General features: G+C 33.4%; 7 protein-coding genes across 10 annotated transcripts; 4 read left to right on the top strand and 3 right to left on the bottom strand.

The window, feature by feature from the left end:
* Positions 1 to 1453: 1453 nt before the first annotated feature.
* LOC128955047 (RNA helicase aquarius-like) lies at positions 1454 to 6529 on the bottom strand. The gene is made up of 3 exons (XM_054300679.1): positions 2663 to 6529; positions 2340 to 2593; positions 1454 to 2276 (listed from the first exon to the last, which is right to left on the bottom strand). Exons 1-3 carry the CDS (start codon positions 6288 to 6290, stop codon positions 1584 to 1586), a joined length of 4575 nt encoding a protein of 1524 aa, XP_054156654.1. The 5' UTR covers positions 6291 to 6529; the 3' UTR covers positions 1454 to 1583.
* Positions 6530 to 6820: 291 nt separating this feature from the next.
* On the top strand, positions 6821 to 7565 carry LOC128955338 (HIG1 domain family member 1A, mitochondrial-like). Its single transcript, XM_054301003.1, has 2 exons — positions 6821 to 7199; positions 7273 to 7565. The coding sequence occupies exons 1-2, from the start codon at positions 7010 to 7012 to the stop codon at positions 7473 to 7475; spliced, it is 393 nt and encodes a 130-aa protein (XP_054156978.1). The 5' UTR covers positions 6821 to 7009; the 3' UTR covers positions 7476 to 7565.
* A 2497-nt stretch (positions 7566 to 10062) lies between these two features.
* On the top strand, positions 10063 to 16786 carry LOC128955149 (partitioning defective 3 homolog). Of its 4 annotated transcripts, XM_054300790.1 has the most exons (10): positions 10063 to 10147; positions 10250 to 10468; positions 10543 to 13255; positions 13427 to 13564; positions 13792 to 13866; positions 14206 to 14598; positions 14680 to 15542; positions 15682 to 15819; positions 16001 to 16510; positions 16594 to 16786. In XM_054300790.1, the coding sequence occupies exons 1-10, from the start codon at positions 10112 to 10114 to the stop codon at positions 16753 to 16755; spliced, it is 5247 nt and encodes a 1748-aa protein (XP_054156765.1). In that variant the 5' UTR covers positions 10063 to 10111; the 3' UTR covers positions 16756 to 16786. The 4 variants fall into 4 exon arrangements, with proteins under 4 accessions (XP_054156765.1, XP_054156766.1, XP_054156767.1 ...); XM_054300791.1 differs by lacking the exon at positions 13792 to 13866; XM_054300792.1 differs by lacking the exon at positions 15682 to 15819.
* A 1593-nt stretch (positions 16787 to 18379) lies between these two features.
* Positions 18380 to 18959, top strand: LOC128955163 (mitochondrial import inner membrane translocase subunit Tim9-like). Its single transcript, XM_054300807.1, has one exon. It carries the CDS (start codon positions 18571 to 18573, stop codon positions 18826 to 18828), a length of 258 nt encoding a protein of 85 aa, XP_054156782.1. The 5' UTR covers positions 18380 to 18570; the 3' UTR covers positions 18829 to 18959.
* Positions 18960 to 20025: 1066 nt separating this feature from the next.
* LOC128956343 (zinc finger CCCH-type with G patch domain-containing protein-like) lies at positions 20026 to 21993 on the bottom strand. Its single transcript, XM_054302061.1, has 3 exons — positions 21806 to 21993; positions 21618 to 21726; positions 20026 to 21505 (listed from the first exon to the last, which is right to left on the bottom strand). Exons 1-3 carry the CDS (start codon positions 21875 to 21877, stop codon positions 20052 to 20054), a joined length of 1635 nt encoding a protein of 544 aa, XP_054158036.1. The 5' UTR covers positions 21878 to 21993; the 3' UTR covers positions 20026 to 20051.
* Positions 21994 to 22802: 809 nt separating this feature from the next.
* On the bottom strand, positions 22803 to 24680 carry LOC128956345 (beta-1,4-mannosyltransferase egh-like). Its single transcript, XM_054302062.1, has 2 exons — positions 23530 to 24680; positions 22803 to 23419 (listed from the first exon to the last, which is right to left on the bottom strand). Exons 1-2 carry the CDS (start codon positions 24350 to 24352, stop codon positions 22827 to 22829), a joined length of 1416 nt encoding a protein of 471 aa, XP_054158037.1. The 5' UTR covers positions 24353 to 24680; the 3' UTR covers positions 22803 to 22826.
* Positions 24681 to 24953: 273 nt separating this feature from the next.
* On the top strand, positions 24954 to 25727 carry LOC128954867 (60S ribosomal protein L21-like). The gene is made up of 2 exons (XM_054300467.1): positions 24954 to 25080; positions 25178 to 25727. Exon 2 carries the CDS (start codon positions 25179 to 25181, stop codon positions 25662 to 25664), a length of 486 nt encoding a protein of 161 aa, XP_054156442.1. The 5' UTR covers positions 24954 to 25080; position 25178; the 3' UTR covers positions 25665 to 25727.
* Positions 25728 to 25732: the final 5 nt, after the last annotated feature.

Raw genomic sequence — 25732 nt, 5'->3', positions numbered from 1 at the left:
CTCTAATAAATTATTAAATAAATATTTTTAACTTATTTAATACGTTTATGACATTTTAAGTATTTTAATATTAATTCCCACACATATTCTATATATACTGTATATACTATATATAATAATAATTGTTATTATTATAGGATAAGTATTACATACAATGTATAGACTATATATATATATATATACTGTATATGTATAATATTTTTTGCATTATATTAATAAAATAACATTTTGTTATTTAAAAAAGACTAATTTAATTTAGTTAAATGTTTTTTTTTTGGGGGGGGAGGTTTCCATCAATTAATGTAATACATATAATATTACATTCAATTTATTTAATACATACTCTCTCTCTCTCTCTGAGTATATTACATAATTTATATATGAATTATATATAATTATTGATAAATTGATTGATTATTTTCAAACAAACAAACAAACAAAAAAAAGTACAATGATACGAAATATTATTAATATAAAAAATTTCCATTAATTCAATTTTCTACTAATTAATCAACAAAATAAAATATTCAATTAAATAAAATTCATTACCTTTAATTTTTTTTTTATTAATTAATCAATTATTATTATTATTGACCACAAGTTTATATATACTGTATATTTCATCGACAATTTAATAGCGGGGTATATATTCGTGGACAACATTTTGTTATCAATTTTGTTTACTTGGATTTGTTTTATAAGAGAGAGAGAGAGAGGTTCACAATCACTTAACACACATCCGACTGATCCATCGGATCCATACGCGCTGGTCGTCACTGACAGCCCATACAAACAGTTATTTTTTTGAAGACACACTTATATATCTGTATATATAGTATACTGTATATCGGTATAGATAAAAGCACTGGTAGTAAGTAAATTATAAGCACCTGTATATGAAATCTGTTAGTGACAGGCCATACATGTATATAAATACTGCAGTATATAAAATCAACAACATCAAAAAAATAAATAAAATAAATAAATTTATAATCACAAAATATATTTAGCACATCAAATGTCTACTACTACTACTACTAGAGTAACAAATAGTGCAATAAATAAATAAATAAACAAATTATCAAGTACATTTTTCAATAACAACAAAATAATAATCAAACAAACAAATCAATAGTACTGGGTTAAATTTCATGTTAACTTGTGTGTAATATTATATTAATTGATATAGGTGAGTTTATAATAGATGACTGTATTTTTTTTATATTTTTTTTTTTGAAAAAAATTAATCATAATTTTTCAAGTTTTATCCTAACATTTCCAAATATACCGTAATATTATATATTACATAGTATTATATTACGAAAAAAACATATAAAAATGTTTAATTATTTTAGAATATATGTGAAAAATTAATAACTTATTTAATTAATGATAAAATTATTTATTTTATTTTTTTTAAAACATATAAAATAGTAAATGTTATGATAATTATTTAGATGAATGAATTTTGACATTGATTTTATTATTATTATTATTATATATATATTTATTTATTTTATTTTATTTTATTTTATTTTATTTTATTTTATTTTATTTAATTAATTAATTTAACAAATTTTTGTTTAGTCATCTGTTATACTCATGTTTTCAACAATATCTTCAGTTCCCGTATCGTCTTCTGTTAGCTTTTCGAAACCTAAATCTTCCTCTTCTTCATCGTCTTCTTTATCATCCATTTCTTCTTCTTCTTGTTTGTCATTATTGTTGTCGTCGTTATTATCATTACCACCAGATTCTTCATTATCATCAGCCAATGATTCCGTCATCACTTCATCTGCGGCCGATTCTTGTTGTTGTTGGCTCTTATTGTTTGTTTTATTCAGTACTCTATCCAACATTTGCGGATCAGTTTGTTTCCATTGTTCGACTTTTTGTTGATAATATTGATAAACAAATTGAACCATTTGTTGCATATTTTTGATGACAACTTTGTCGCCACCGCCGCTGTTGTCCTTCACTTCGGGCGTTTCCGAACTATCTGTTTCTAATAGTTTTCGACTACAATCGGTAAAGTTTTCCGCCGGTAACAGATGCAAACAATCGGGTCGTTGTGTTAACAGTTTGAATGCATCGGACAGTTCGTAGCAATTGCGAAACAGGGATATCCGGGCAAATATGTATAGTCCTAACCGGGCTCTGGACAGGGCTACTACCAGACGCCTGACATCGCGAATATGGCCAACCGTTTTCGTTCTGACCAATGATAGTAATATATAATCGTTTTGTTGGCCCTGATATTTATCGACAGTTGTTATCTAAAAATAATAATAATAATATAAATTTCAATCAATTATTTAAATTCAAAGACACAAACAAACCTTTGATGGAAAACCAATGAACGGATTTGTGGCACATCTTTGTTTGACAACATCGCGAATCAAATGTTTCTGACCATTATAGGTGGTCAGTATTGTTATCTTATCGGCGGGATAGCCCATCAATCGCATGTACATGAATGTGGCCACCAGGTATTCGGCTTCGGCTAAGTTCTGATAGAAATGGGCTACGGGTTCCGATTCGCCGATACCGTTATAGTCGTCAACATCAATGAGCTGGTAGTCATACTTGAATCCTATGAACAACAACAAAAAATCATTTTAATTTTAATAATACGGTAATTAGTTTGTGTGTTATACCGTACCGGGATTTCCAAACTGATACTCGGGTAACGATAGTACATGTTTGAGATCACCCAACCGTTTGTAGCGCCACTTATACAACGAGCACAGTGATGGTCGGGCTCGGCCCTGGGCGTCCAAATCGACAGTACCGACACCCAACCGCACGAATCGGGTGAACAGCGATTGTTCCAAATTGGAAAACTTCTGGAATGTCATATTTTTGATAACGGGTGGCAACTGGTGATGATCGCCGATCATTATCCATCGTTTTAGTCGATTGTGTCCATTCTCAGAGTTCTGCAACAATAATGGTATGAATGTCTCAATTTCGAGTATCTGTGCCGACTCTTCCATCAATATATTGTCGTATTGGAAACCAATTTGGACCAACTCTTTGCGTTTGAGTGCCGCATGAGTACAGGTCATGGCTATGATTTTCGCCTCTCTGACCAGCAAATAGTTCGACCGATCCAAACCCGATCGTAACATTTCAAAAGCTTTAAATTCATCCAATTGGGTAAAAATTTGCTTTATATGTCGATAGCAACCTCTGGCTAATTCCAAGTCATCGTCAAACGACTGTCCCCTAAACAACGGTTGCGGTGCAGTCGCGAAAAACTTGTGAAATGGAAACAATTGGGCGACGACTTCGGGCGTCCTAATCGTCCGGTCAATGGTTCGCAGTTTTGATAGATACCGTTCCCAACGGGACAGTATGTTATACAAATAGAAATAGCCGGCCGTTTCGCACGTATAGCCAACATCCGATTGGATGTTCAATGATTTGGCCAATTGTTCGACTTGGCCTAGTAGATCCAATCGTTTGGCCAGAACATAGTTTACGCGGCCGTATCGACTAAAATCTTTACTAGTGTCCAGCGATTCTTCGCCGTGACCCAGACGTAGCAGATGTCGTTCATCGATGTCCAGTGACATAATCTTTTCAAACAAGGCATTCAGTGCCTGATTCGAATGGGTAACAATCAGTGTCCGCTGATCGGGAAAGTTGTGGTAAATGTTTGATATGATTTGTACGGCAACATCAGTTTTGCCGGTTCCCGGCGGACCAACAATAACGGTAAGGCCCGGTTGTGTACCCGATTTGATAGCCTCCACTTGAGTCGGTGTAAAGCGTATAGTATTTTTCTTGTTGACACCGTTTTCCATATCATACGGACCTCTGTTTGGCAAAACATATGGGACAACAATTAGCGATTTGGTCTTCTTGTTCTTCATTTCATTGTCATCGCCATCTTCCTCATCGCTATCATCGTCTTCATCATTGAATGTCACTTTAAACGGTGGAATCAATTGTTTTGCTGCTGAAGAATCATTAGTTGTTTGAATGTCATAACCGGAAAATGACTCTTTCAGGTGATCAAAATCGAGAAACGTATCGCAAAAGTCGATTGTCGACAATTTGGTCGCCATATTCGAGTAGTGAGCCGCCGATGGATCACCGAATCCGAGTAGGACTTCCTGTAGCCATTCGGGTACAACACATTCGGTATTCATTAGGTCTCTAATGGTTTCCAAAACAGCTTTGAAATTGTTTTCTTTAGGTTTACGTCGGACCAGTATATTGAACGAATCGTAGATATCTTCGGCGTCGCCGCCACTGTCACCGCTTCCGCCACTAGTCCTGTCCATGTCTTCCTTATATTGGTTACAATCTAACCAAACACGAAACGTACGGAAATCTGAATTATAGAACGGTTTGTCGAGTGATGTTTCGTCGACAATCTTTCCGTGCGGATCGAGCATACCCTCGATTTCGCAACCCCTAACATAAGTAAGTCCTACTTGAGGTATAAACGGTTCTTTGTATTTGTAAGCAGTTCCCGGTGGACATCGGGGTCTGACGGTAATCAAAAAACAGACATCGTGTTTGCGCAACATTTCCCATTCGTGCTTGACATCTTTGTGTACATTCAAGTTGACCACAATGTCGGCCCGGACTCGTGATGGCTGTTTGTCGCCGAGATTTGGTTTGCGTACTTCAATGATAGTAAAACTATCGATACCGATGGCCATACGGGCCCAGCCGCCAAACATTAGGCCACCGTTTTCCGTACGCCACGGTTTCATATGGGAGACGGCCTGTTCGATGTCCTGTCGAATCTCGTAAGTCGATTCCAGTCGAAACAAATGAAAATTTCGAAGCAAATAGTCATGAAGTGTGAGGAACTGTAGGTTGAGTTTCGGTAGCGCCAGACAGGCATCACTCGAGAAATACTGAGACGACACCAGATTTTCGTCCCAAATAATCGCTTCCGACGGATATAATGGCATCTCATTCAGTGACTGAAGACGAGATGTCTTGCGTTCGTGTTTTTTGTAAATCAATTCCTTAATCAGATTCTTGTCGTACGATTCTCTCAACACATCTTCGTCGCCGAAACCCAACAGTTCGGCCAATTTAAGAAGATCTGAATCCGTAAGCGATTGAAAGTGTTTGGCAAGTGTCGATCGGGAATCAATTGCCGAAACATTGGCCAGAAATACTTGTCGAAGTGCAGGAAAATGTTGGAACACTTGGATCTGTAGCCGATGAATGGCATCGTAGTGTTGTTTCATAATCTGCTGATAAGTCATCGCTTCGCCGGTCATGTCGTCGATTTCGAAGTCGGCATAGAAGACCAACATTTCGAGTAATTGACCGAACAGTTTGGACTCGCGACCCGTACGTTGGGCCAGATTAGACATTCGGGCTCTAATAACAACGTGTTGGTCGTCGAAGATTGCGTTAAAAAAACGTCGGGTCTGGAGAATCGATTCCAAGTCGATCATCAGTTCGAGAAATCGTTCGCAATAGTGGACACAATCGTACAATCGTTTGTCCAGTTTTGCGATCTCATTGTCAGCGGCGGCCGGAATCAGTGACAGATAACCGAAAAACTGTTTGATTAGATTACATAAAAAACTTCTTTCAAACAAAACTCTTTCACGGGTTTCACTGTCCATCTGTTTGTCCTTCTTTTGTATGGCCGACCAATACTTTCTTAGTTTCGGTACTTTTTTGAACTCCATTTCCCGGCGTTTTGCCGACAAATTTGACCAAATACTTAGCGACACATACTTTTGGATTTCGTCTCTGATTATCTTAACTTCTATACCATTGAAACAATGTATGATAAACACCAGTAAAGCTGTTCTCTCTTTGAACGACAAGTTATCGGCGGTCTCTTTCGCGATCATCAGCCGAGTCACTTGACTGACCAATTGGCCGAAAAACTGGGGATTCATTTCGAAACACTGCCAAACGTTGACTCGTTCGCGAAATTTTTCGTTAACCATCACAACGATTGACATTAGATACTCGACACCGACAGCAGCATCGGCAGTCACCAATTGGCCAAAATTTGGCCACAAATAGTTTTCAAGATAACGGCTCAACTCGAGTATAACAATACGTCTGGTATTGAATCCTCCGCCTCTGTCGGCACTGCCGCGGACACCGGTGGTCGACGACGACGAGGACGACGCTGACGGCGACGACAATTGAATCTCATTCTTATAGATATCGGTAACCAATTGCCTATCAAACGGTGACCATTGGCCGAAAGTTGCCGGCGACCAGTACTTACGGGACAAACCGATTAGATAGTCGTCGTTTAGTTCGCTATTTGTTACGACTATTTCTGGCATTATTTTTCTGTCTGTGTGTGTGTTGTTGTTGTTGTGGTAATCACTGGCGCAATGGATCAGCTAATAGTGATGATGACATGCAATGGTGTCATTGATTTTATATGTTTTTTTTGTGGACACTATTTAATTGACACAAAAAATACTGTAATAATAACTAAATATATTGTTTACTAAATAATAATAATAATAATAATTGGATTCAATTTACGATACAAACCGCACACACAAACACATTGATGTTTATTTGGACATAAATTACGTCTATATTTGTTATTTTTAATTTATTATTATTATTATTATTAACTAATTCAACAACAATTTTTAAAAAAATTAACATTAATTAAGTTTATATTACTTAAAAATTATGGACAGTATATATAATATTATATAGTTTTTTTAAAAAAAAACATTTAATAGAAAAATTATTTTTTTTAAATACAAACATATTTATCAATCATTGAAAATATTTTTTTTTTTTTAAATAAATAACTGAAACATAATTTATGTGACAAAAAAACTTAACATTGCATTGAAAAATCATATGATGTCATGTATTGCAATGATTTCAATATATCAATGAATTGATTGATAAAATAAAAATAAAATTCAATCAATTATTTTTCGGTCCGTTTTTTTTGTATCGGTATATAAACCAATTGTGTTATAAAATAACCGACCGTTTAGGAGACGATACAGCACTGGTATCATCAGTACAGTAGATGCCGAGCACTGGTAGCCAACAGCATAACATCGACACAACAACTCCGCCGACGACGACGACATTACCGATGGCCACACAAACACATTCAGTAGACCCCCGGCAACAACAGTCGGCGTCCTATTATACTGAAGAGACTTCGGGCGGAAAGTTGACCCGAAAGGCTAGAGATAACCCGTTTTTCCCGATCGGTAAGTCACACACACAAAATATTACCGCCCGAGATATTAATGGTCACCTTTTTTTTGTATCTCACATCTATAGCGTTGACTGGTTTCGGGTGTGCGGCCCTATACGGTGCCTACCGTTTCAAACATCGGGGCGATATGCCCGTATCACTCTATCTGATCCAATTGCGAGTGGCCTCCCAGGGTATCGCCGTCGGCACATTGACCTTAGGAATGGTCTATATGTTAGGCAAACGGCTATACAATAACTACTATAATATACCCAATGATCCCAAATAATAGCATTTTTCTAGTTATTATTATTATTATTATACGGCTATTAAATTGGTTATACACTTATATAAATGATATATTGATTGATAGATAGATAGGTCTTCTAGTATTTAATTTAATTGTTGTTAATTAATTAATTAATTGATAAACTATTATTATTATATAAAATATTGGTATCCAATTGTATTTTATTTGTGCATATTTTATTAAGTGATATACAATATATGCTTATATTATATTGTATTGTTCACACATTGCATCGTTATTTTAATTAATATTAACTTTAAATGTTTAATTAATTAGATTAATATATATATATTTGATATTATGTATTAATATTATATTATAATGTCATAAATAAAATATATATTTTAATAGTAATCTTAGGTAATGTTGTAATGATTTTTAAAGTTTTATTTTTATCGTTAAATATCTAACATATAATACATAACTATGTAGTTAAATGGTAAGTACACTGTATATAATACAGTATATCAATGGTATCCATGATAATTGATTATTAAAATAATAGGTACTGTGTGTATGATCAGTGTATTAATTTTGTAAAATAAAAAAAACAAAAATTATTATTAAATTATTGATTTATAAAATTGTATGATTGATATTGACAACAACAACAAAAAATATGTAACTTATATAATACATTATTGTAGATTTTTTTTTTACAATAATTGGTATGCATGCTATTTTTTTGTTTGTTAAGTACAGTATATATATAATTATCTAGATACAATTTAATCATCAATTTCATAGCAACATGGACAATTTAGATAGTTTTAGCAGGTTAAAAACTATACAATAGAAAAATTATACAGTATAAACAGTAATTATGATGAATAGAAAGTTAAGCCCAATTGAATAGCATATGTGATTTAACCATGCTAATCTAATATAATTATGTATTAAAAAATAAATTTTTTTAAAGATAAAATAAAACATCTATACATTCATTGGAAAATAATATGGGTACCTGACCTTGATATTAGGGTAGATTTCACATACATACACACACACACACACACACACATAATTTACATACAGTTTCTTGGAAATACATTAGTTATACGAGTATTACCTCAACAATAGGTAATGGAATTCAGACTAATGTGTCTATGTGTAGAAAAAATTTTATTTCCCCCCTCACCCCCCCCCAAAAAAATGTCTATACACTTATGTGGGGCCCGACACATTTCACACACACACAAAATAATAAATTCTAACTACCCTTTCCAGGGGTGACATAATGGTAGGACCTCTCTCTCTCTCTTTATTTACAGTTTTCACTAAATACATACCAGTGCTCTATAGAAATAATATTGCATAATAATCCATACATAAAATTTAACTTTCTCTCAATTTTTTTAAAAAATAATTTATATAAATAGTAAAATTATGATAACAACAACACACATACAAACATTGAACTTATTTTTACAACAAAAAAAAATCTGTATATTCATTGCCATAAAAAAAATTGTTTTTTTTCTAGTGTCATAAATAAATATAATTCCTATAATAAATGACATGGTAAAATAAAATAATAATTAATTAATTATTAAGCTACAAATACATCCATAAGCGTAATAACTACTAAGTGAGAGTGCATAACATACCAGTGCGGCGGCACTCATATAGTATTAGTTTAACCCGACCTAACCCTAACTATTATAATATGACAATTTGCACACATAAGCTATTAATAGGTACAGTACTATACACTAGTATAGCAAAAAACAATTGGTGTAGTGTTTCACGTGATATATGCTATTGCATTGCATAATAGCATTTATTTATACACGTTTGTGGGGTCACACCCACCCCACCCACCCATTCATTCATTCATTCATTCATTCATTCAATTCATATCACTAATAGTAATAATGAGTTATACTTAAAAAAAACACTACACTATAAAAACGTTATACATGTATATTACATACATATGTGTGTGTGTGTGTGTGTGTGTGTGTGTGTGTGTGTGTGTGTGTGTGTGTGTGTGTGTGTGTCATATCATCACCACTGGGTATTAGGATAGATAAGCCAATTGTTTGTCGACCTTCATAGCAAAGAGCACAGGGAGATAGAGAAAGAGAGGCCAGTCATTCAAACCCACTTCCGGTACGTTATTTGTGGCGACAGTATATAGAGAGAGAGGGAACAGTTTGGGGGGGAATATATTTGGCGACATTGGATGAGATGGAGTGCCACTGAAAACTAAAAAAACTGTTGGTTTATAAGGTTGTTATAGACATAGCATTCAATGCACTGAAAACATATATACAGTGAATATGTACAGTACATATGCATTCAAATTCAAATACAGTATATACTGTATACAGTGACTAATGTTAGTGATATTCAATTCAAAAATGCATACATAGTTTACATACAATAATATTATAACCAAAACTAATATTCATTGTATTGAACCATACATTTAGAGAGAGAGAGAGAGAGAGAGAGAGACTCTAATACAGAGAGAGAGGAGAGTCAACACAACAGTTATGACAATAATATTACACACACAAAAAAATACTAAAATATTTTTTTTTTTGATATTATTATTATTATTATTTTGTTTTCGACACTAAATATAATATGTTAGGAATGTTTAGACAAAAATGTCGACAAAATTGTTGAATAAAGAGATCGAAAATGTAATTAATTTTAAGCGATTATAATGAATGCTATAATTTATTAATTAATTTTTTTTTAATGGACACTAACTATTGTCTTATTTGCGCCCAATTATCATATAGATTGACCACGACTTAAGTGAATTGTCTAAACTGGAACTATTGGCACAAAGAGCTAACGTTAGGACACAGTTGGCCTATGAGGTCAACAGATTAACATTACGGCGAAAACAATTGATACGCCAATTGGACACATCATCGCCGCCAACAACAGTGGTGGACGATACTATCGATACCAACAATCATTTCAATAATCACAACAACAATAGTAGTCAAACCAAAGTATGTATTGTTGTCGAGTTTGCGGTGATATTGTTGTTTACATATACATTGTAATTGTGTCAATCAATTTCTAGGACACGACAACGTCGGCGGCCAGCGATGAAGATAAGGCACATTCGGTGAACTCTCTGTCGCCAAACAGTATCAAAGAGGAGGGCTATGCCAGCGAAGACAAGTCAGAGCACACACCATCGTCGACCACCAGTAATAATACGTTCAGCCGATTTGCCAGAGGTTCGGCCCGATTGTCGATGAACGTCAACAGTCTGGATATTTGGTCCGATGCTGCCGATAGACAACGCTCGCCTCAGCGTAGTTCGGCTAAAGAGTTATACAAAAACTACAATTCGCTGCCAAAGCACATGATCTACGGTTCGTCAAACAAAAACAACAACAACAGAAGGTCATCGCCGTCATCCTCATCATCGGTAAATAGATCGCTATCCATTGAGGACATTAAACAACAACAAGAGATAGCCGATGCCGATGATCATCATAACAACAGTAGTGATAATAATAGCCATCCAAACAATAATTCCGATCCACACATCAAAAATGTGACAATGACTGTACAGTCGACTGTGATAGTAAAAATGGCCAAAGAGTCGGGTCCACTGGGCATACATGTACTGCCCGATAGTGATAATATGTGTGAAAAAGGTTTGCTAATTATCGGTATCGAACCCAATGGCCGCATCGATCGTGATGGCCGATTCAATGTCGGTGATGTTATCATCGACATCAACGGCCAAAGTCTTAACTATATGGACTTTGATGGCGCTCAGCGTGTATTCAAAGATGCCCTAACCAGTGATGAGATTAAACTTTGTCTAATTAAATGTAATCAAAATGTTAGTGAAAATATCGGCTCAATTAGTAATAGTGGTAGTAGTTTGCGGCTCAAGCCGTCGTGTCCGCCACCGGTACTGCCGAAGCCAGTGAATGTTATGCGCCAACATCAACAGCTTCGGGCCATCGAAGGTATGGTCGAAGGTGAGGAACGAGCTGTTCAGCCAACTAAACTGGCCACTGTTACGCCCACCAAAAAGATGACGCCAACTATTATTACTACCAATAGTGCTGCTATTACTACTGCTACTACTACCGGTAATACCGGTACTAATCATAAACCGACTCCCACTACTGCAGCATTAGTTGTGGCCAATACACGTAAAATTGGCAAAAAATATCACATTCAACTTAAAAAAGGTCCCGAAGGACTTGGATTCAGTATTACTACCCGTGATAACCCTACAGGTGGTTGCGCTCCCATCTATATAAAAAATATACTATCGAACGGTGCCGCTGTCGAGGACGGCCGACTTCGATCAGGTGATCGCCTACTCGAAGTGTGCGGCATCGAAATGACTGGCAAAACCCAACCCGAAGCTGTAAATATATTGCGTACCCAACCGATGGGTACGATTGTCGATCTGATTGTCTCCCGTCAGGAGGTTGATCTGTCACCGTCGCCTATGCAACCGAGACAATTGCCGCCGGAAAAGTCAAGTAGTGTTGAAACAGCTGTTGGTGGCAATGAACGCGAAGTATTGACATTTGAAATACCATTGAACGATACGGGTTCGGCCGGTTTGGGAGTCAGTATGAAAGGCAAGACAACTACTGTCAGAGGTGTTACCGAAGATTTGGGTATTTTTGTCAAATCGGTGATCCATGGTGGCGCCGCTTCCAAAGATGGCCGCTTGAAGACCAACGACCAGTTGGTTAATATTAACGGCATTCCATTGTTGGGAATGTCCAACAGTCAGGCAATGGAAACCTTGCGTCGGGCTATGATCCTGAGCGACGGTCCAATTGCCAATCCGAATGCCATTACCGTAACCATTGCCCGAAAGTTGTCTTCGTCGGCAATGTCGATGACTAATCAATTTCATGATATTAATAATGGTGTCCCCAATTCGGCTCATCAACGAAATGATTCCCAGTTGAGTACCGTATCTAATGAATCGTCAAATGGTTTATCAAATTCAGATAATAACTACAACTACTGTCAGAATACTACTATGAATTCAGACGATTATTCGTATAATAATTACAACGATAATAGTTATCCATCGGCCACCAGTACCGGCGGCGACAACACTGTTATATATCATCCAAGAAGCGAATCAATACAGTCTAATACCAGTAGATCACCGCTAAAAGAGTCACAAAACACGCCGTCCAGACAACACGAGTTGTCACCGACGATGATGATGACACCGCCGCAGACACCATTGAAAACACGCCAATCATCTGCTGATGAGACATATATTAAACAATTATATACGATTGATGGCCAAACCATTTATGGCTCAACGAAAACGCCGAATAATAATAATATCATCACTCGAAGTGATGTACTTATCGAAAGAGATTGTACCGAAAATGATACTATTTATAGGACAGGTGGTGTTGGCAGCGGTGGTGGTGGTGGTGATAGCAGTATTAACGATGGCAACAACAATAATAATGGTGGTGAACATCAACTACAAAGTCAACAATCGCTTAATGGCGGTAACAACGATGAAGAAGATCCCGATGGATTCAGACGCGACGGTTTCGGTAGGCAATCGATGTCCGAGAAACGACACGCACAGTTGGACGCAAAAAATACCGATACCTATCGTCGGAACAAAAAGACCAAAGAGGAAAGGGAACGACTGGGCCGTGAAAAGGAACAACAAATGCCAGATTCGACACCACAGTCACAACAACATCATCAACAGCAACAACAACCGGTGACACCGATCCACAATCAATCGGATCTGAGTCCACATGAATTAGGTTTGTGTTATTAAAAAAAATATCATTTCAATGAAAAAAAACAAAACAAATTATTATTGATTATCAGTTATATAATATTGAATTAAAAATTAATTAACTTTTTTTTATTAACTCCTATTTATTATTATTATTCTTTCTTTTTTTTCTTTTTCTCTCTATCTTTGGATATAGTATTTCATAAAACAGTTAACAATCTTTCATTAATAAATCAAAGATCTACTTCTTGTGATTCTTTAACTTTTACCACTACTTCTACTACTCCTACTACACATCAAACAAGGGTTAAGGATCTGACTAAAAGCAATCAAAGTATGTATATATCTATGATATCTATTTATAAATCATATATCATAGATGATATGGTGATGTTTTTTTCAATAACTTTTATAAATTATTGGTTAAAATTGTTTGTTTGTTTGTTTTTTTTGTGGTTATTAATGGGATTTTGTTGTTTATTAACATATAATATCTTGATATTTGTTTTTTTGTGGTGTGGTATTTGGTTATTATTACAACTACTACTACTATATTAACAGAAAAAAGTGGCCGACAATCAAAAAGCCGAAACACAATTACAACTACAACACTGTTTTCGCCGGGGGTTTGTTGTTGTATGTGTTGTATACATATATTGTCTGCACTTTTAATTTTATTTGAATGCACTGTTTGTTTACCGAAATTATCATTTTTTATTTTTTTGAACATTTAATTTGCATTTAATTTTTGTTAATTTGCATCGTTTTGTTTGCCTAAATCTATTATATTTTTAAATATGTTTTATAATAATTTAATTTTTTTTCATTTATAATTTGCATTTTTTATTTGATTGCATCCGATTGTTTGCCGAAAAATCTATTATTTATTATTTTTTAAATTTCTATCATTTTTTAAAATATTTAAATAATAATCTGTATATATATATTACCGATAATGTCATAATATTATTATAGGGAAGTGTCGATCGCCCGGTTCGTGTCCATATCATACGGTTCGTACATCATCCGGTTATTCATCATCGACCAATGGCCAGGAAATACGTGTCGGCGGTCCGACTAACCGAGAAACATGTGTCGGACCAGCAGCAGCTGGTGGTGGTGTCGGCATACGACGATCGTGTAGTTTAGAAAGTTTACAGACACTGATGCAAGACTTGCAAAAGGAACAGTTGGAGGCAACTGTCAAACCATTTTCAACAATAGCCCGACATTCGACTACATCATCGAGAGGTCGTGTTTCCCGAAGTCGCGAAACAAACGAAAGCTTTAGGGTTGCTGTCGACCGATCGTACGATTTGGACAATGACGACGACGATGAAGACAATAATCATGAAACTATGGAAACGGGTAATTGATATTACAATTGATTATATGATTGGATTATATCAATTATCGGTAAATATATTAATTATTTTTTTGTTATAATAGTTGCCGAAGAGTGTGACGACAGCGATAGTGGTTCTTCAGTTGAAAATATATCACAACAACGTCATCGACATCATCAACAACAACGTCACCACCAGCAGCAGCAACAACAACGACAACATGAGCCCCAGCAACACATTTACGGTACGCAAACTATTTATCTGAAACCTGCTGCCGGTACTGCTCACTCAATGGCCAGTACACACTGTACGGCCAATACGGCCACGTCTTCACAGTTGACCACCGAAGACGAAGCTCAAGGTTTTCTGAAGAAGAAAAATAGCGGCAAAAAGAAACGTTTGTTGAAAACATTGTTTAAGTTGGGCTCGAAAAAGGGTCGTAAGACTGATAAACAACAACAACAACAGCAGCAACAACAACAAGGATTAGCTGATGATCATCATCAGCCATCAAATGGTACGCTAAGCAACCATCACCAAAATGCACAACAAGTCTATGTCATGGAACAAGAGAGGATACAAATGCACTACAAGAGACTGATGGAACAGCAACGACAGCGACAGCTTCAACAACAACAACAACATCAGCAACAGCTTCAACGTCAGAATTCGGGACAAATGGTACGGTCAGTACAGCCAATAGCGGCTCCGCGACAACAACAGCAACAGTGGAGTCAAACAAATCACGAAACATATGGAAAGATTACGCCGATCTACGGCACAGCCGGTGATCATACGGCCAACTATGATAGCAATGAACCGGCAGCCGGTATGTCCCGTAACGAGCGTATGGCTCTACTCAGGGCTCAATACCAGCGTATGGAAGGCAGACATCGGATCTATCCGAACGATAATAATGTGCCCGCAGTTTATGATACCTATAGTTCGATCAATAGGAAACATCAGGTATTTATACCAACAAAATATCAACAATATATTATTAATTAATTAATATTAGTCAATATACAGCACATATACATTATACCTAACGTTCCTCTCTCTCTCTTTCTCACTCTTTCTCTCTAAAAAAAAATCTTATATATAGTTTGATCAAAACAACGATAGAAATCTGCTAAACAATGCTAACCATAATAATAATACTCAAATATATGTATCATATCCTATATATGCTAACTATTCTCCCAGTCCTCGGCATTTGGTTATCTCCTCCTCTTCCTCTAAGGTATTGGTGGGCTCTTTATATAATCTAAATCTATAGTAATAAATGCATGTATTTTGTATCTTAACGTTTTTTTGTTTAACAAACAAATTTTAACTATATATTAATTCAATTATTTTTGTTTATCTCATATATATATATATATATATATATTTGCATTTTATATAATAATAATAATATAAAGGCAAATAAAGATATCTATGATAAACCATCCAATGGTGCCATACCTTCCAGTGCTCAAAATAGACAGCCTATCTATATATCATCTAATGCGGAGAGGATACCCATGTCATCATCACATCAGCAGCAACAACAACAACAATTTCAACGCCAATATTCCGGACATATGCCACACCGGGGTGGTGTAGGAGGTCAACAACAATTACCACCGATAAGACAGCGATCAAAGTCGGCAATTGGCGAACGATTTGGTGGTCATAATCGCAGTGGTGGTGGTGGTGGTAGTAGCGATCATCAACCAAAACATAGCACACCTAGCAGCAGCAACAACAACACCTCACAATCGCCAACAGCAACGACAACAGCAAACCATGACTCTGGAGGCAGTGATGACCGTATAACCAGAAATGAACGAATGGATCAATTGAGAGCTTTCTATCAGCGGGTCTATCCTAACGATCCTATCTATGATTCGTACGCATCAATCAATAGGAAGAAACAACAACAACAACAGGTATTGTGTCACTGAACTACTTCTTGTGGTATTAAATAGAGAAAATAATTCTGTTTTTTGTTGTTGTCTTTAATAATAATTAGCAATCGATTGGTAGTCAACAACAACAACAAAATGGTCAACAATTGTACGTTTTTGATAACGAAAGGTCACAATTACAGCAACAACAAGTATATCATAAAAATAGATCACTTTTAGATCAACAACAACAACAACAACAACACTTTGAAAACCATTATTATTGAATCTTCAATACATTATTATATTATATTTTATATACACAATCATTATATACTTAATTAATTAATTATATATATATTTATATTTATAACTACATTTATAATATGTTAATTCAATTTGTTTTATTGATCGAGTTGAATTGTTTTATTTGAAAGTATACCCACATAATTGAACTAGATTCTATATTTATATTTATATTATACATTTAATTATAACCTATATATAGTTTAAATTATTATTATTATATATAAAATAATATTGCACATATTTTTATATTTACATTTATACAAATATATATTTAGCTAATAATCATTGATTGAAAGTGTTAACTGAAAATTATTTTAATTAATTAAAGGTAACTACAGTATAGAAATAAATAGAGAGTGATATAGAGTTTATTTATATAATTATTTTTATATATTATATACACTTTTAAATAAACAAACAAAAAATCAATTGTTTTTTAAAAAATAAATAAAACAAATTGTGTGCTATATTATAGTTAATTAATATGTGTCTTAGAAAAAGTTATTGATTTTTAATTTACTAATTATCTAAAAAAATATTGTTTTTTTAGAGTTTATTATTATTATTATATTTTATATATTTAACAAACAAACAAATACACCAAAAGTTGCACAAAAAAAACAAAATGTTTGTACAAAAAAAAGTTAAATTTGTATTCATTGTATAAATCACTAATCATTTTTGATATTATTATTATTTGTTTGTTTTGTTTCTTATATCATTTGGGACCAAAAAACACATACACATTGATTGAAATATATTGTAAATTATAATAATTATTATTATTAAAAAAACACAAAACAAACAAACATTTTTTTATACTAAGTTTTTTATTTAAAAAATGTAATTTTTGAAGAAAATACAAACAAACAAAACGGTGCAGAAAGTGATTTTGATTTGCATTTACCGATAGTATTATTAATTGATTTTTTTTATATAAATTTTATTATTGATTGAATAAAATAATAATAAAAAAGTATATATTATACCGATTTATGAATTTGTGTATAATTTTTTATTTTTTAAATTTATAATTATATTATACTAATAATAAATACTAATTTTTAAAATATTAAAAATAAAAAACTTCAAAGTTTCAACAAAATTTATATAAGAAATTATATTAATAATAGAAGAAAATAACTTGATATATATATCATATAACTTAATAAAAATAATATAATTTTAATTATTATTATTATTAATCAGTTTGAATATTTTTTTAAAAAAGTTTAAAAACAAAATTTTAAATAAATATTTAGTTTTAAAAAAAATAAGTTTTTATTAATTGTGCTTTTACATCAACGATTAATTTTTTTTTTGGGGGGGGGGGGGAATTAAATAACTACTAATTTTAAACATGATTAAACCCACATATAGTTTAAGTATAGTGGGGGGTGGGTGCGGGGTCTAAGTGAGTAGTAATTGTATCAATTGTCCGGCAAATTGACAAAAATTAGTTGAATAAAAAAATTGATTTTTAACAAAAAAAAAATCTATTGAAATCCATGCGTTAATCACATGACTTTTGAAGTTTGCATTGCATTTGTATTGATATAATATTTAACAGTCAAATACACAGTAAATACAGTACTCTAGACTATAATCACTGTTTATATATTACACTATAAAACACATGTTTATTATACAGTAGTGTTAATATCACAACAACAACACAAACAAATTGCAATTTGTTAACTAAATTATAGCAGTTATTATCATCACATTTTTTGTGGTGGTCTGTCATACTATCCCATCCATTCACCCGCCGACCGATTGACACCAAACACAATATGGCCGACCAGACAACCGGTGCCGATCAGATCAAACAGTTCAAGGATTTTATATTGAATTATAATAAACTATCGGAAATTTGTTTTACCGATTGTGTCCACGATATGACATTACGTACGGTTACCACCAAAGAGGAACAATGCGCTAACAATTGTTTCGATAAGTTTTTGAAAATGAATCAAAGGATTAGCCAACGCTTTCAAGAGATACAACTTCAGCAAACAGATAGACAACAACTTCAACCACAACAACAATGATGATGAAGATAATGACAATCATATCAAATGACAATAATAGCCATACATTTTTTATAATTAATTAATTATTATTATACAACACTTATTTAGATATGATATCTTAAATAATAGTCTTATTATTATTATTATTACATAATATAATTGTTTCTCAAATAAATTAGTTAATTGAATGATTGATTTTTATTTTTAAAAAAACTAAATAAATAATTAGTTTAATTGAATGATTGATTGTTTTTATAAAAAAAAAACTAAATAAATAATTAGTTGATAATTGATCTACAAAATATATATACACACATTTTTTTGTATTGTAATTTTAGTGATAATTGTTTTGTTTTTTTTTGTATTGTAATAAATATGATTTAATGATTTATATTATAATTAATAAAAAAAAATATTTCTAATCTGATGTTTTTATTAATTTGATATTAAAATTAAATTATATATCATATATTTACATACAGTTATGTTTGATCCATAGGATGGCCATCGATGATAGTTTCACATAATTTTTGTTATAAAAAAATTAAACAATTACCGGTAATCAGTGGTATACTAAACAATTGATTGACACACACAATCAACAATAAATTAATGATACATTTAATTATTTTGTTTAAATTAATTTTATTTTTTTACTTATAATTAAATTAGTGATTTGACATACAAAATTACAAAAGTTACGAGATTATATATCATCAAACAATGTATATAGTTAATTTGATTAATAAATAAAACACACCCTGGTTAACTTTTAATATTGATATAATAATTATTAATCAGGGGGTAAACTTATAATTAGCAATTAGTATTAGTGTATCAGTTTTATTACATTATAATTACTACAGTATATACAATGTTAAATTATATCATGGACGTTTTTTTATAATAGTCAAGTTATATAATTTACTAATATATATATACTTAAAAATCTATGACAGAGATTTTATTTACAATATTATTATTACAATATAATTATCATTAAAAACAATTGATATTTTACAATAAGATATGATTTATACAAAAAAAAAAACAAATTTATTATTTTACCAGTCATTTAATATAAAATTAATAATATATTTTTTACAGTCTAAATTATCTAGATAAATTTATGCACCCCCCCCCCCCATTAACTTATCATAATAGTCTACATGATAGTGGTGTAATTTAAGTCAAAAATTTAAATATTTAATTAATTATAATTTTTAAAAATAAATAATAAATCAAAATATAGTTAACTTATGTTTATTAGATCGACTCAATTGTTCCCTTTGAATCATTGACTCCTTTTTCTTAAGATTGGCAATCAATTGGATCTGTTTATCAACTTTTTCTTTCAACTGACTATACATAAGACCACTGTCTGATCTATTCTTATGTCTAACCATTGAATCTTTCAATCGTTTCAATTCATTATCAGCTTTACTCAAGTCTTCCGTTACTTTAAATAATGTTATATTCAATGACTGTATGTTTGATGTCTTTAGCTGTTTAGTGTCTATTGATTTGGTATCACTACTGCTGCTGGAAGTGATTGTTTTAGTCGATGTGGAACTACTTGAAGTTTTTGCAAATATTTTTGTATTAATAAAATCAAAAACATCGGTCTTTTTATTGCTATTGTTATTATTGTTGACTCTGTTATAGCCGTTTGCTATCGACTTCTGAATGCGTCTCGACTTTGCTTTGGCTTTGATTTTCTGCTTCAAGTCATCCCCTGATAGATGTTTATCTCTTAACTCCATACATGTGTCCAATGATTTACCCGTCGGGAAAACATAGGCTTCGATTGGTTCGACAATTCCCCGACCATTCTGTCCGAGTCCTTGTCCCCAAACGTAACCCATTTTCATCAATAGCTTCGAACCGATACCTTTGGTATGTGCTTCCCATTCAGCCATCGCTGAATCACTTTTAAACTCAGTTACCACTAACTGATTGTCGCTGTCGACGTCTTCTTCATCATTCAAACTCAGATTTGGTTGTTGTAGATAATTGTCGCCATCAAAACAATCATTATTATCACCATTAAGTGGTAATAGATCTTCAATGTCGACAGTATCCACACATTTGTCTCTATCACAGTATTTGACAATAATTTTATCGTTATCTTTGTTGATGTCATCGATGATGGCTTTGTGCCACAGAGAGTCTACTGAAGATTTGGCCAAACATAGCGAATCGCGCCGCAAACCCGTATAGTCTATCGGTTCAAATGGCCGGATGTTGGCCAACGATACGGAAAACCCGTGAGAATAACGACATTTTTCTGGCGGAAAACGACAACTGGCCGACAGATAGTGAGGACAGGCAAGCATTGAGTTGTTCATCGGATACATAAAGAAAACTTTGACTTTAATCGCTGACAAATCAGTGGCACCGCTGTCTTCTTCGGCAGTCATAATGATAGCGTTATGATAACTGACTGAACCGTTTGATTGACTTAATGGTACTCTACATTCTTTGCCATTCAGTTCGCTGAGGATATCGTCAATTGAATCGTTTGGTCGTTCACTTGTTGTGTCCTTCGATGATGATGTCGACGATGATGATGGTTGTGGTTCACTATAATTATTATTATCACTTGAATTAGTTGCAACTTTTTCTTGTGGCTGTTGTTGTTGTTGAGACTCGATTTCAGCCAATAGTCGGGCTTTTTTAATAGCGACCAAATCGGCTAAAAGAAGCGGAAAATCTCTTTCAATATATCATATATTGTTGTCATTCATTCAAAATTGATGGACACATCCATCATCATCAACAACAACAACAACAGCTAACAAACAAACCTTCAGTTAACGATATAATCTCTTGAAGTTTGTCTCTTAACTCCCGAATCTCTTGTTGTCCGCCGTTATTTTGGTCATCGCCATCGATGGTTGCATTGACCAGTGATAACTAAAAAATAATACATAATAATAACCATCAAAATCCATTGGATCTGATGAATTAAATCACTACTACTACTACCACCAACCTCTTGTCTGTATTGTTGAAGACATTGTTCCAGTTGTTGTTCATCATTATCATCACTGGTGGTGGTGGCCATAGTTATCTGGTGGTCATCGATAGGATCGGCTATTATATGATATATGATATGATATATCCTATTAAATATCAATCATATGTTTGTTTGTTTGCCACAAAACAAATCAAAATAATAATAATAATAAACAAACAAAACATATAAACATTAATAGAAAACTATTACACCTATAATAATGTATAGACTTTTTAATGTATAAATGTTATGCAATACTATTGTAAATTAAATATATTTTTTTTGTAAAATTTTGTTTAATTAATTAATTTAATTTAAAAAGTTTAATAATTAATGTTTTATTTGTTATTATACTGTATTATTATTTTTTTTAAATTCAGATTTTATTTACCTAGTTAATTTTATTGTTAGATATTGATTCAATTTAAATGCTTTTAAATTTTTTATAATATATTATTGAAATTATTGTAACTTTTTTTATAATTATTATTAATTAATTAATTATTTATTGATTTATTAAATTAAATTATTTACAATTTTATATATATATATAATTTTTTAACTACAGTTTTACATTTTTAATTATTATTAAATCTATGCACAGGGGGGGGGGAGTGGGGTTGGCTAAACCTAATATAATCTAATGAGTAAATTATAAGTATCTATAAACAATTATAATTAATTTTTTTTATGAATTTTTGTAAATAATAAATTAAATTTGTTCGCTAAAAGCTAATAAAAATTAAACTAAATAATATAATAAAATTTAGGAAATAATATAATCGTAATAATAATAATAATCAATTGTTTTTCATCAATTATACCAAGTACATTACCGTATTTTTTTAACAATCATAATTAAATAAATTATCTATTAAAAAATAAAATGAGTAGGGTAATAATAATAATAATAGAGTTATAACTTAGTATATCAATATATAACAACAATTTATATATATATATATATTATGTATAAACTAGAAAAACAAACAATAAATCAAACATTAAACGATGGTTTATATTGTTTTTGAACGATATAGAAGGTATGCTTTTTGCCGATAAAACCCCACAAAACGGCAACATTTTCGATGACTATATTGAATGGGATGGTCAGTACGGCACCGACCAGACATAGTAGATAACGGCCAATGCCGATACGGGTCAATGTAAACGATTTGATTACACCAAATATATACATATAGATGGATACGGCACCGACAAATGTGGACAAAAAGTTACACCAGGATGTCGATGGCAGAGGATATATGCTGGCAAATATCAGATTGGATGTACTCAACGGCATTGTTAGCCATGCGTATAGGGATAGGGCCAGAAATATTTTGTTTTGCAAGGGTATGGCTGGGGAATGGACCACTAGAAAGATACCCTGCATCCAACGTTTTCGTTGTTTAAGAAAATCTAATAAAGTAAATGGACTTTTTTCCCACATTTCTCCTTCGATAAAGTCAAATGTATAGCCATTTTTGTAGGCAATCATCGAAAAATAACAATCTTCGGCTACCGAACCGTCCAGTCCGTGATCGAACGATACGGCTCGTTCGGCACTGAGTTTTGTGACCACATACGAGCCTATTGTCAAATATCGGTTAGTATTAGTAAATATACTATATATATATATATATATATATATATATATATATATATATATATATATATATATATATATGATATATACATACCTTTCCAACTAAACAATGGCCGATGAAACATATAGAACTGGAACCGAAGTTTGCCCATATCATCGGCCACACGAAAACTATCGGCCAACGTAGTCCACCAATTGACTACATCCTCATTGGCATACGTAATCAATCCCTGGCCAAATTCATGTTTATTGTTGACCACAAAATTTAGTATACCATGAATGGCATTCTCAGTCATAATAGTTTCTTCATCCAAGTGTACCACCCAATCGTTATCACCTAATATATTGTTATCGTCTTCCAGACAGTATTGCAAAGCTCTGGCCTTAAATAGGGCACCAGTTTTGGTCTTATAATCAGTGGGAACTACTACTTCACGTAGACGTGGACTCTTGACCAGACCAATGGGCCTATCGGTAACCACTTCGATGATAAAATTGTCGAGACCGGCTCCCAGACACGTATTGAGATTCCTGTTGACATTGTTGTGTATCAGATCGGGATAGTCGCCACGGGTTACCGTCCGGATGCAGATAAACGGTGCCAACAGTGGCGTACCTTTTAGTGTGACCTTCGAAGCGAAAGCATTGTATAGAGTGAGGCCCAAGAAGTTGCACAACACTTGCGGTAGTGATAGCAATGCTAACGCCCGGAGTATATAGAGTCCAGTGGCTGTCCAATAGCCGTACGCCTGGAACGGATCGATTGGCGGTGAGTCACTGTCGGTATACCACAACTTCAGGCCGCCGGACATCGACTCGAATGTCAGTATCACAATCAATAAGAGAAGACAGTGTAGGATGTGTTTGTCACTGGCGGTGATGCTCAACAACAACGACGACAACGATATAAACGCCATTCTTGTTCTTCAGGTATATATATAAGAGTGAGACACGAGATTCTTCAGAGAGATTCTTCAGAGATATACTTCCGAGAGATTCTTCCGAGAGATTCTTCAGAGATATTCTTCAGAGATATTCTTCCGAGAGATTCTTCAGAGATATTCTTCAGAGATATTCTTCAGAGATTCTTCAGAGATATATGTTGTGATAATTGGTTTAATGAGATAATAGTTGGCGGCCGACGGCAACGGCAACAATAACAACGGCGGCGACAATTGCGGACATCATTTGCCGCTAAATATAAGAGGAAGAGATTCACATGCAGTTGAAGACACAAACACAGTGACAGACAGTGAAGAAAACAAATCAAGTCTTTTTTTGATTACATTTTGTTTTCAGTGAAAAAAAATAAATAAAATACTAATTAATTAATTATTAATCATAAAAAATAAATAATTAATTAAATTATTTAATTAATATTTAATTGCAATCAAAAACAAACTGTCAGTCAATGACTACTACTGTATGTAATAAATACCGCATTAAAAATAGGTGTTTCCCTTATTGGCAACGTTTCCATAACAACCATATACTACAGTACTATATGGGACGTCGTTTATGGACAACACCTCTTCAACACTGAAACGTTGTTATTATTTAAAAGACTTCTTCCTTTTCCTGTTGTGTTTAGCCATCAAATAGTTGTCGGAAAAACAACAGCAACTGCTGAAGACTACTGATCCAAGTAAGTGATCCATTGATATCCTATTTATCGGTAGTTTTTAACAAACTGTTTGTTTCCCTACACACCATTTCCTCACTCCCGCCGCCGTCGGTAATAGGATGACAAATCCAAAGGGTATCAGACGGGGAACCCGTTATATGTTTGCCCGTAAATTCAAACAACACGGCGTCGAACATCTGTCCACTTATCTGAAAGTCTACAGACGGGGCGATATTGTCGATATCAAAGGTAACGGTGCCTTTCAGAAGGGTATGCCATTCAAGTACTATCACGGCAAAACTGGACGCGTCTACAATGTAACCAAACACGCTGTCGGTGTTATCATCAACAAACGTGTCCGCAATCGTATTATTGCCAAGAAAATCAATGTCCGAGTGGAGCACTTATCTCATAGTAAGTGTCGCCAAGACTTCTTGGATCGGGTCAAACGTAACGAACAGTTGAAAAAGTTGGCAAAAGAAACCGGCGAACGATTGTTATTGAAACGTCAGCCCAAACAGCCGCGTACTGGCCATTTGATTCGGGTGTCGACTGTTAACAAACCGCAGAATTTGCAACCCGTACCGTACGAGTTGATTGCTTAAGAAGTTTTTTTTATTATTGTTTTCTGAATGTAATTAAAAAAAAGTAATATTAAAGAAAAACAAAATTA

This window comes from Oppia nitens, unplaced genomic scaffold, assembly GCF_028296485.1.
Source record: "Oppia nitens isolate AA-2021 unplaced genomic scaffold, nextdenovo-longstitch-racon4-pilon3 scaffold2_pilon_pilon_pilon, whole genome shotgun sequence".
In the NCBI taxonomy this organism is placed as follows: domain Eukaryota; kingdom Metazoa; phylum Arthropoda; class Arachnida; order Sarcoptiformes; family Oppiidae; genus Oppia; species Oppia nitens.
Note: the sequence above shows the minus strand (reverse complement) of the source record. Positions and strands in the feature narration are given on the sequence as shown.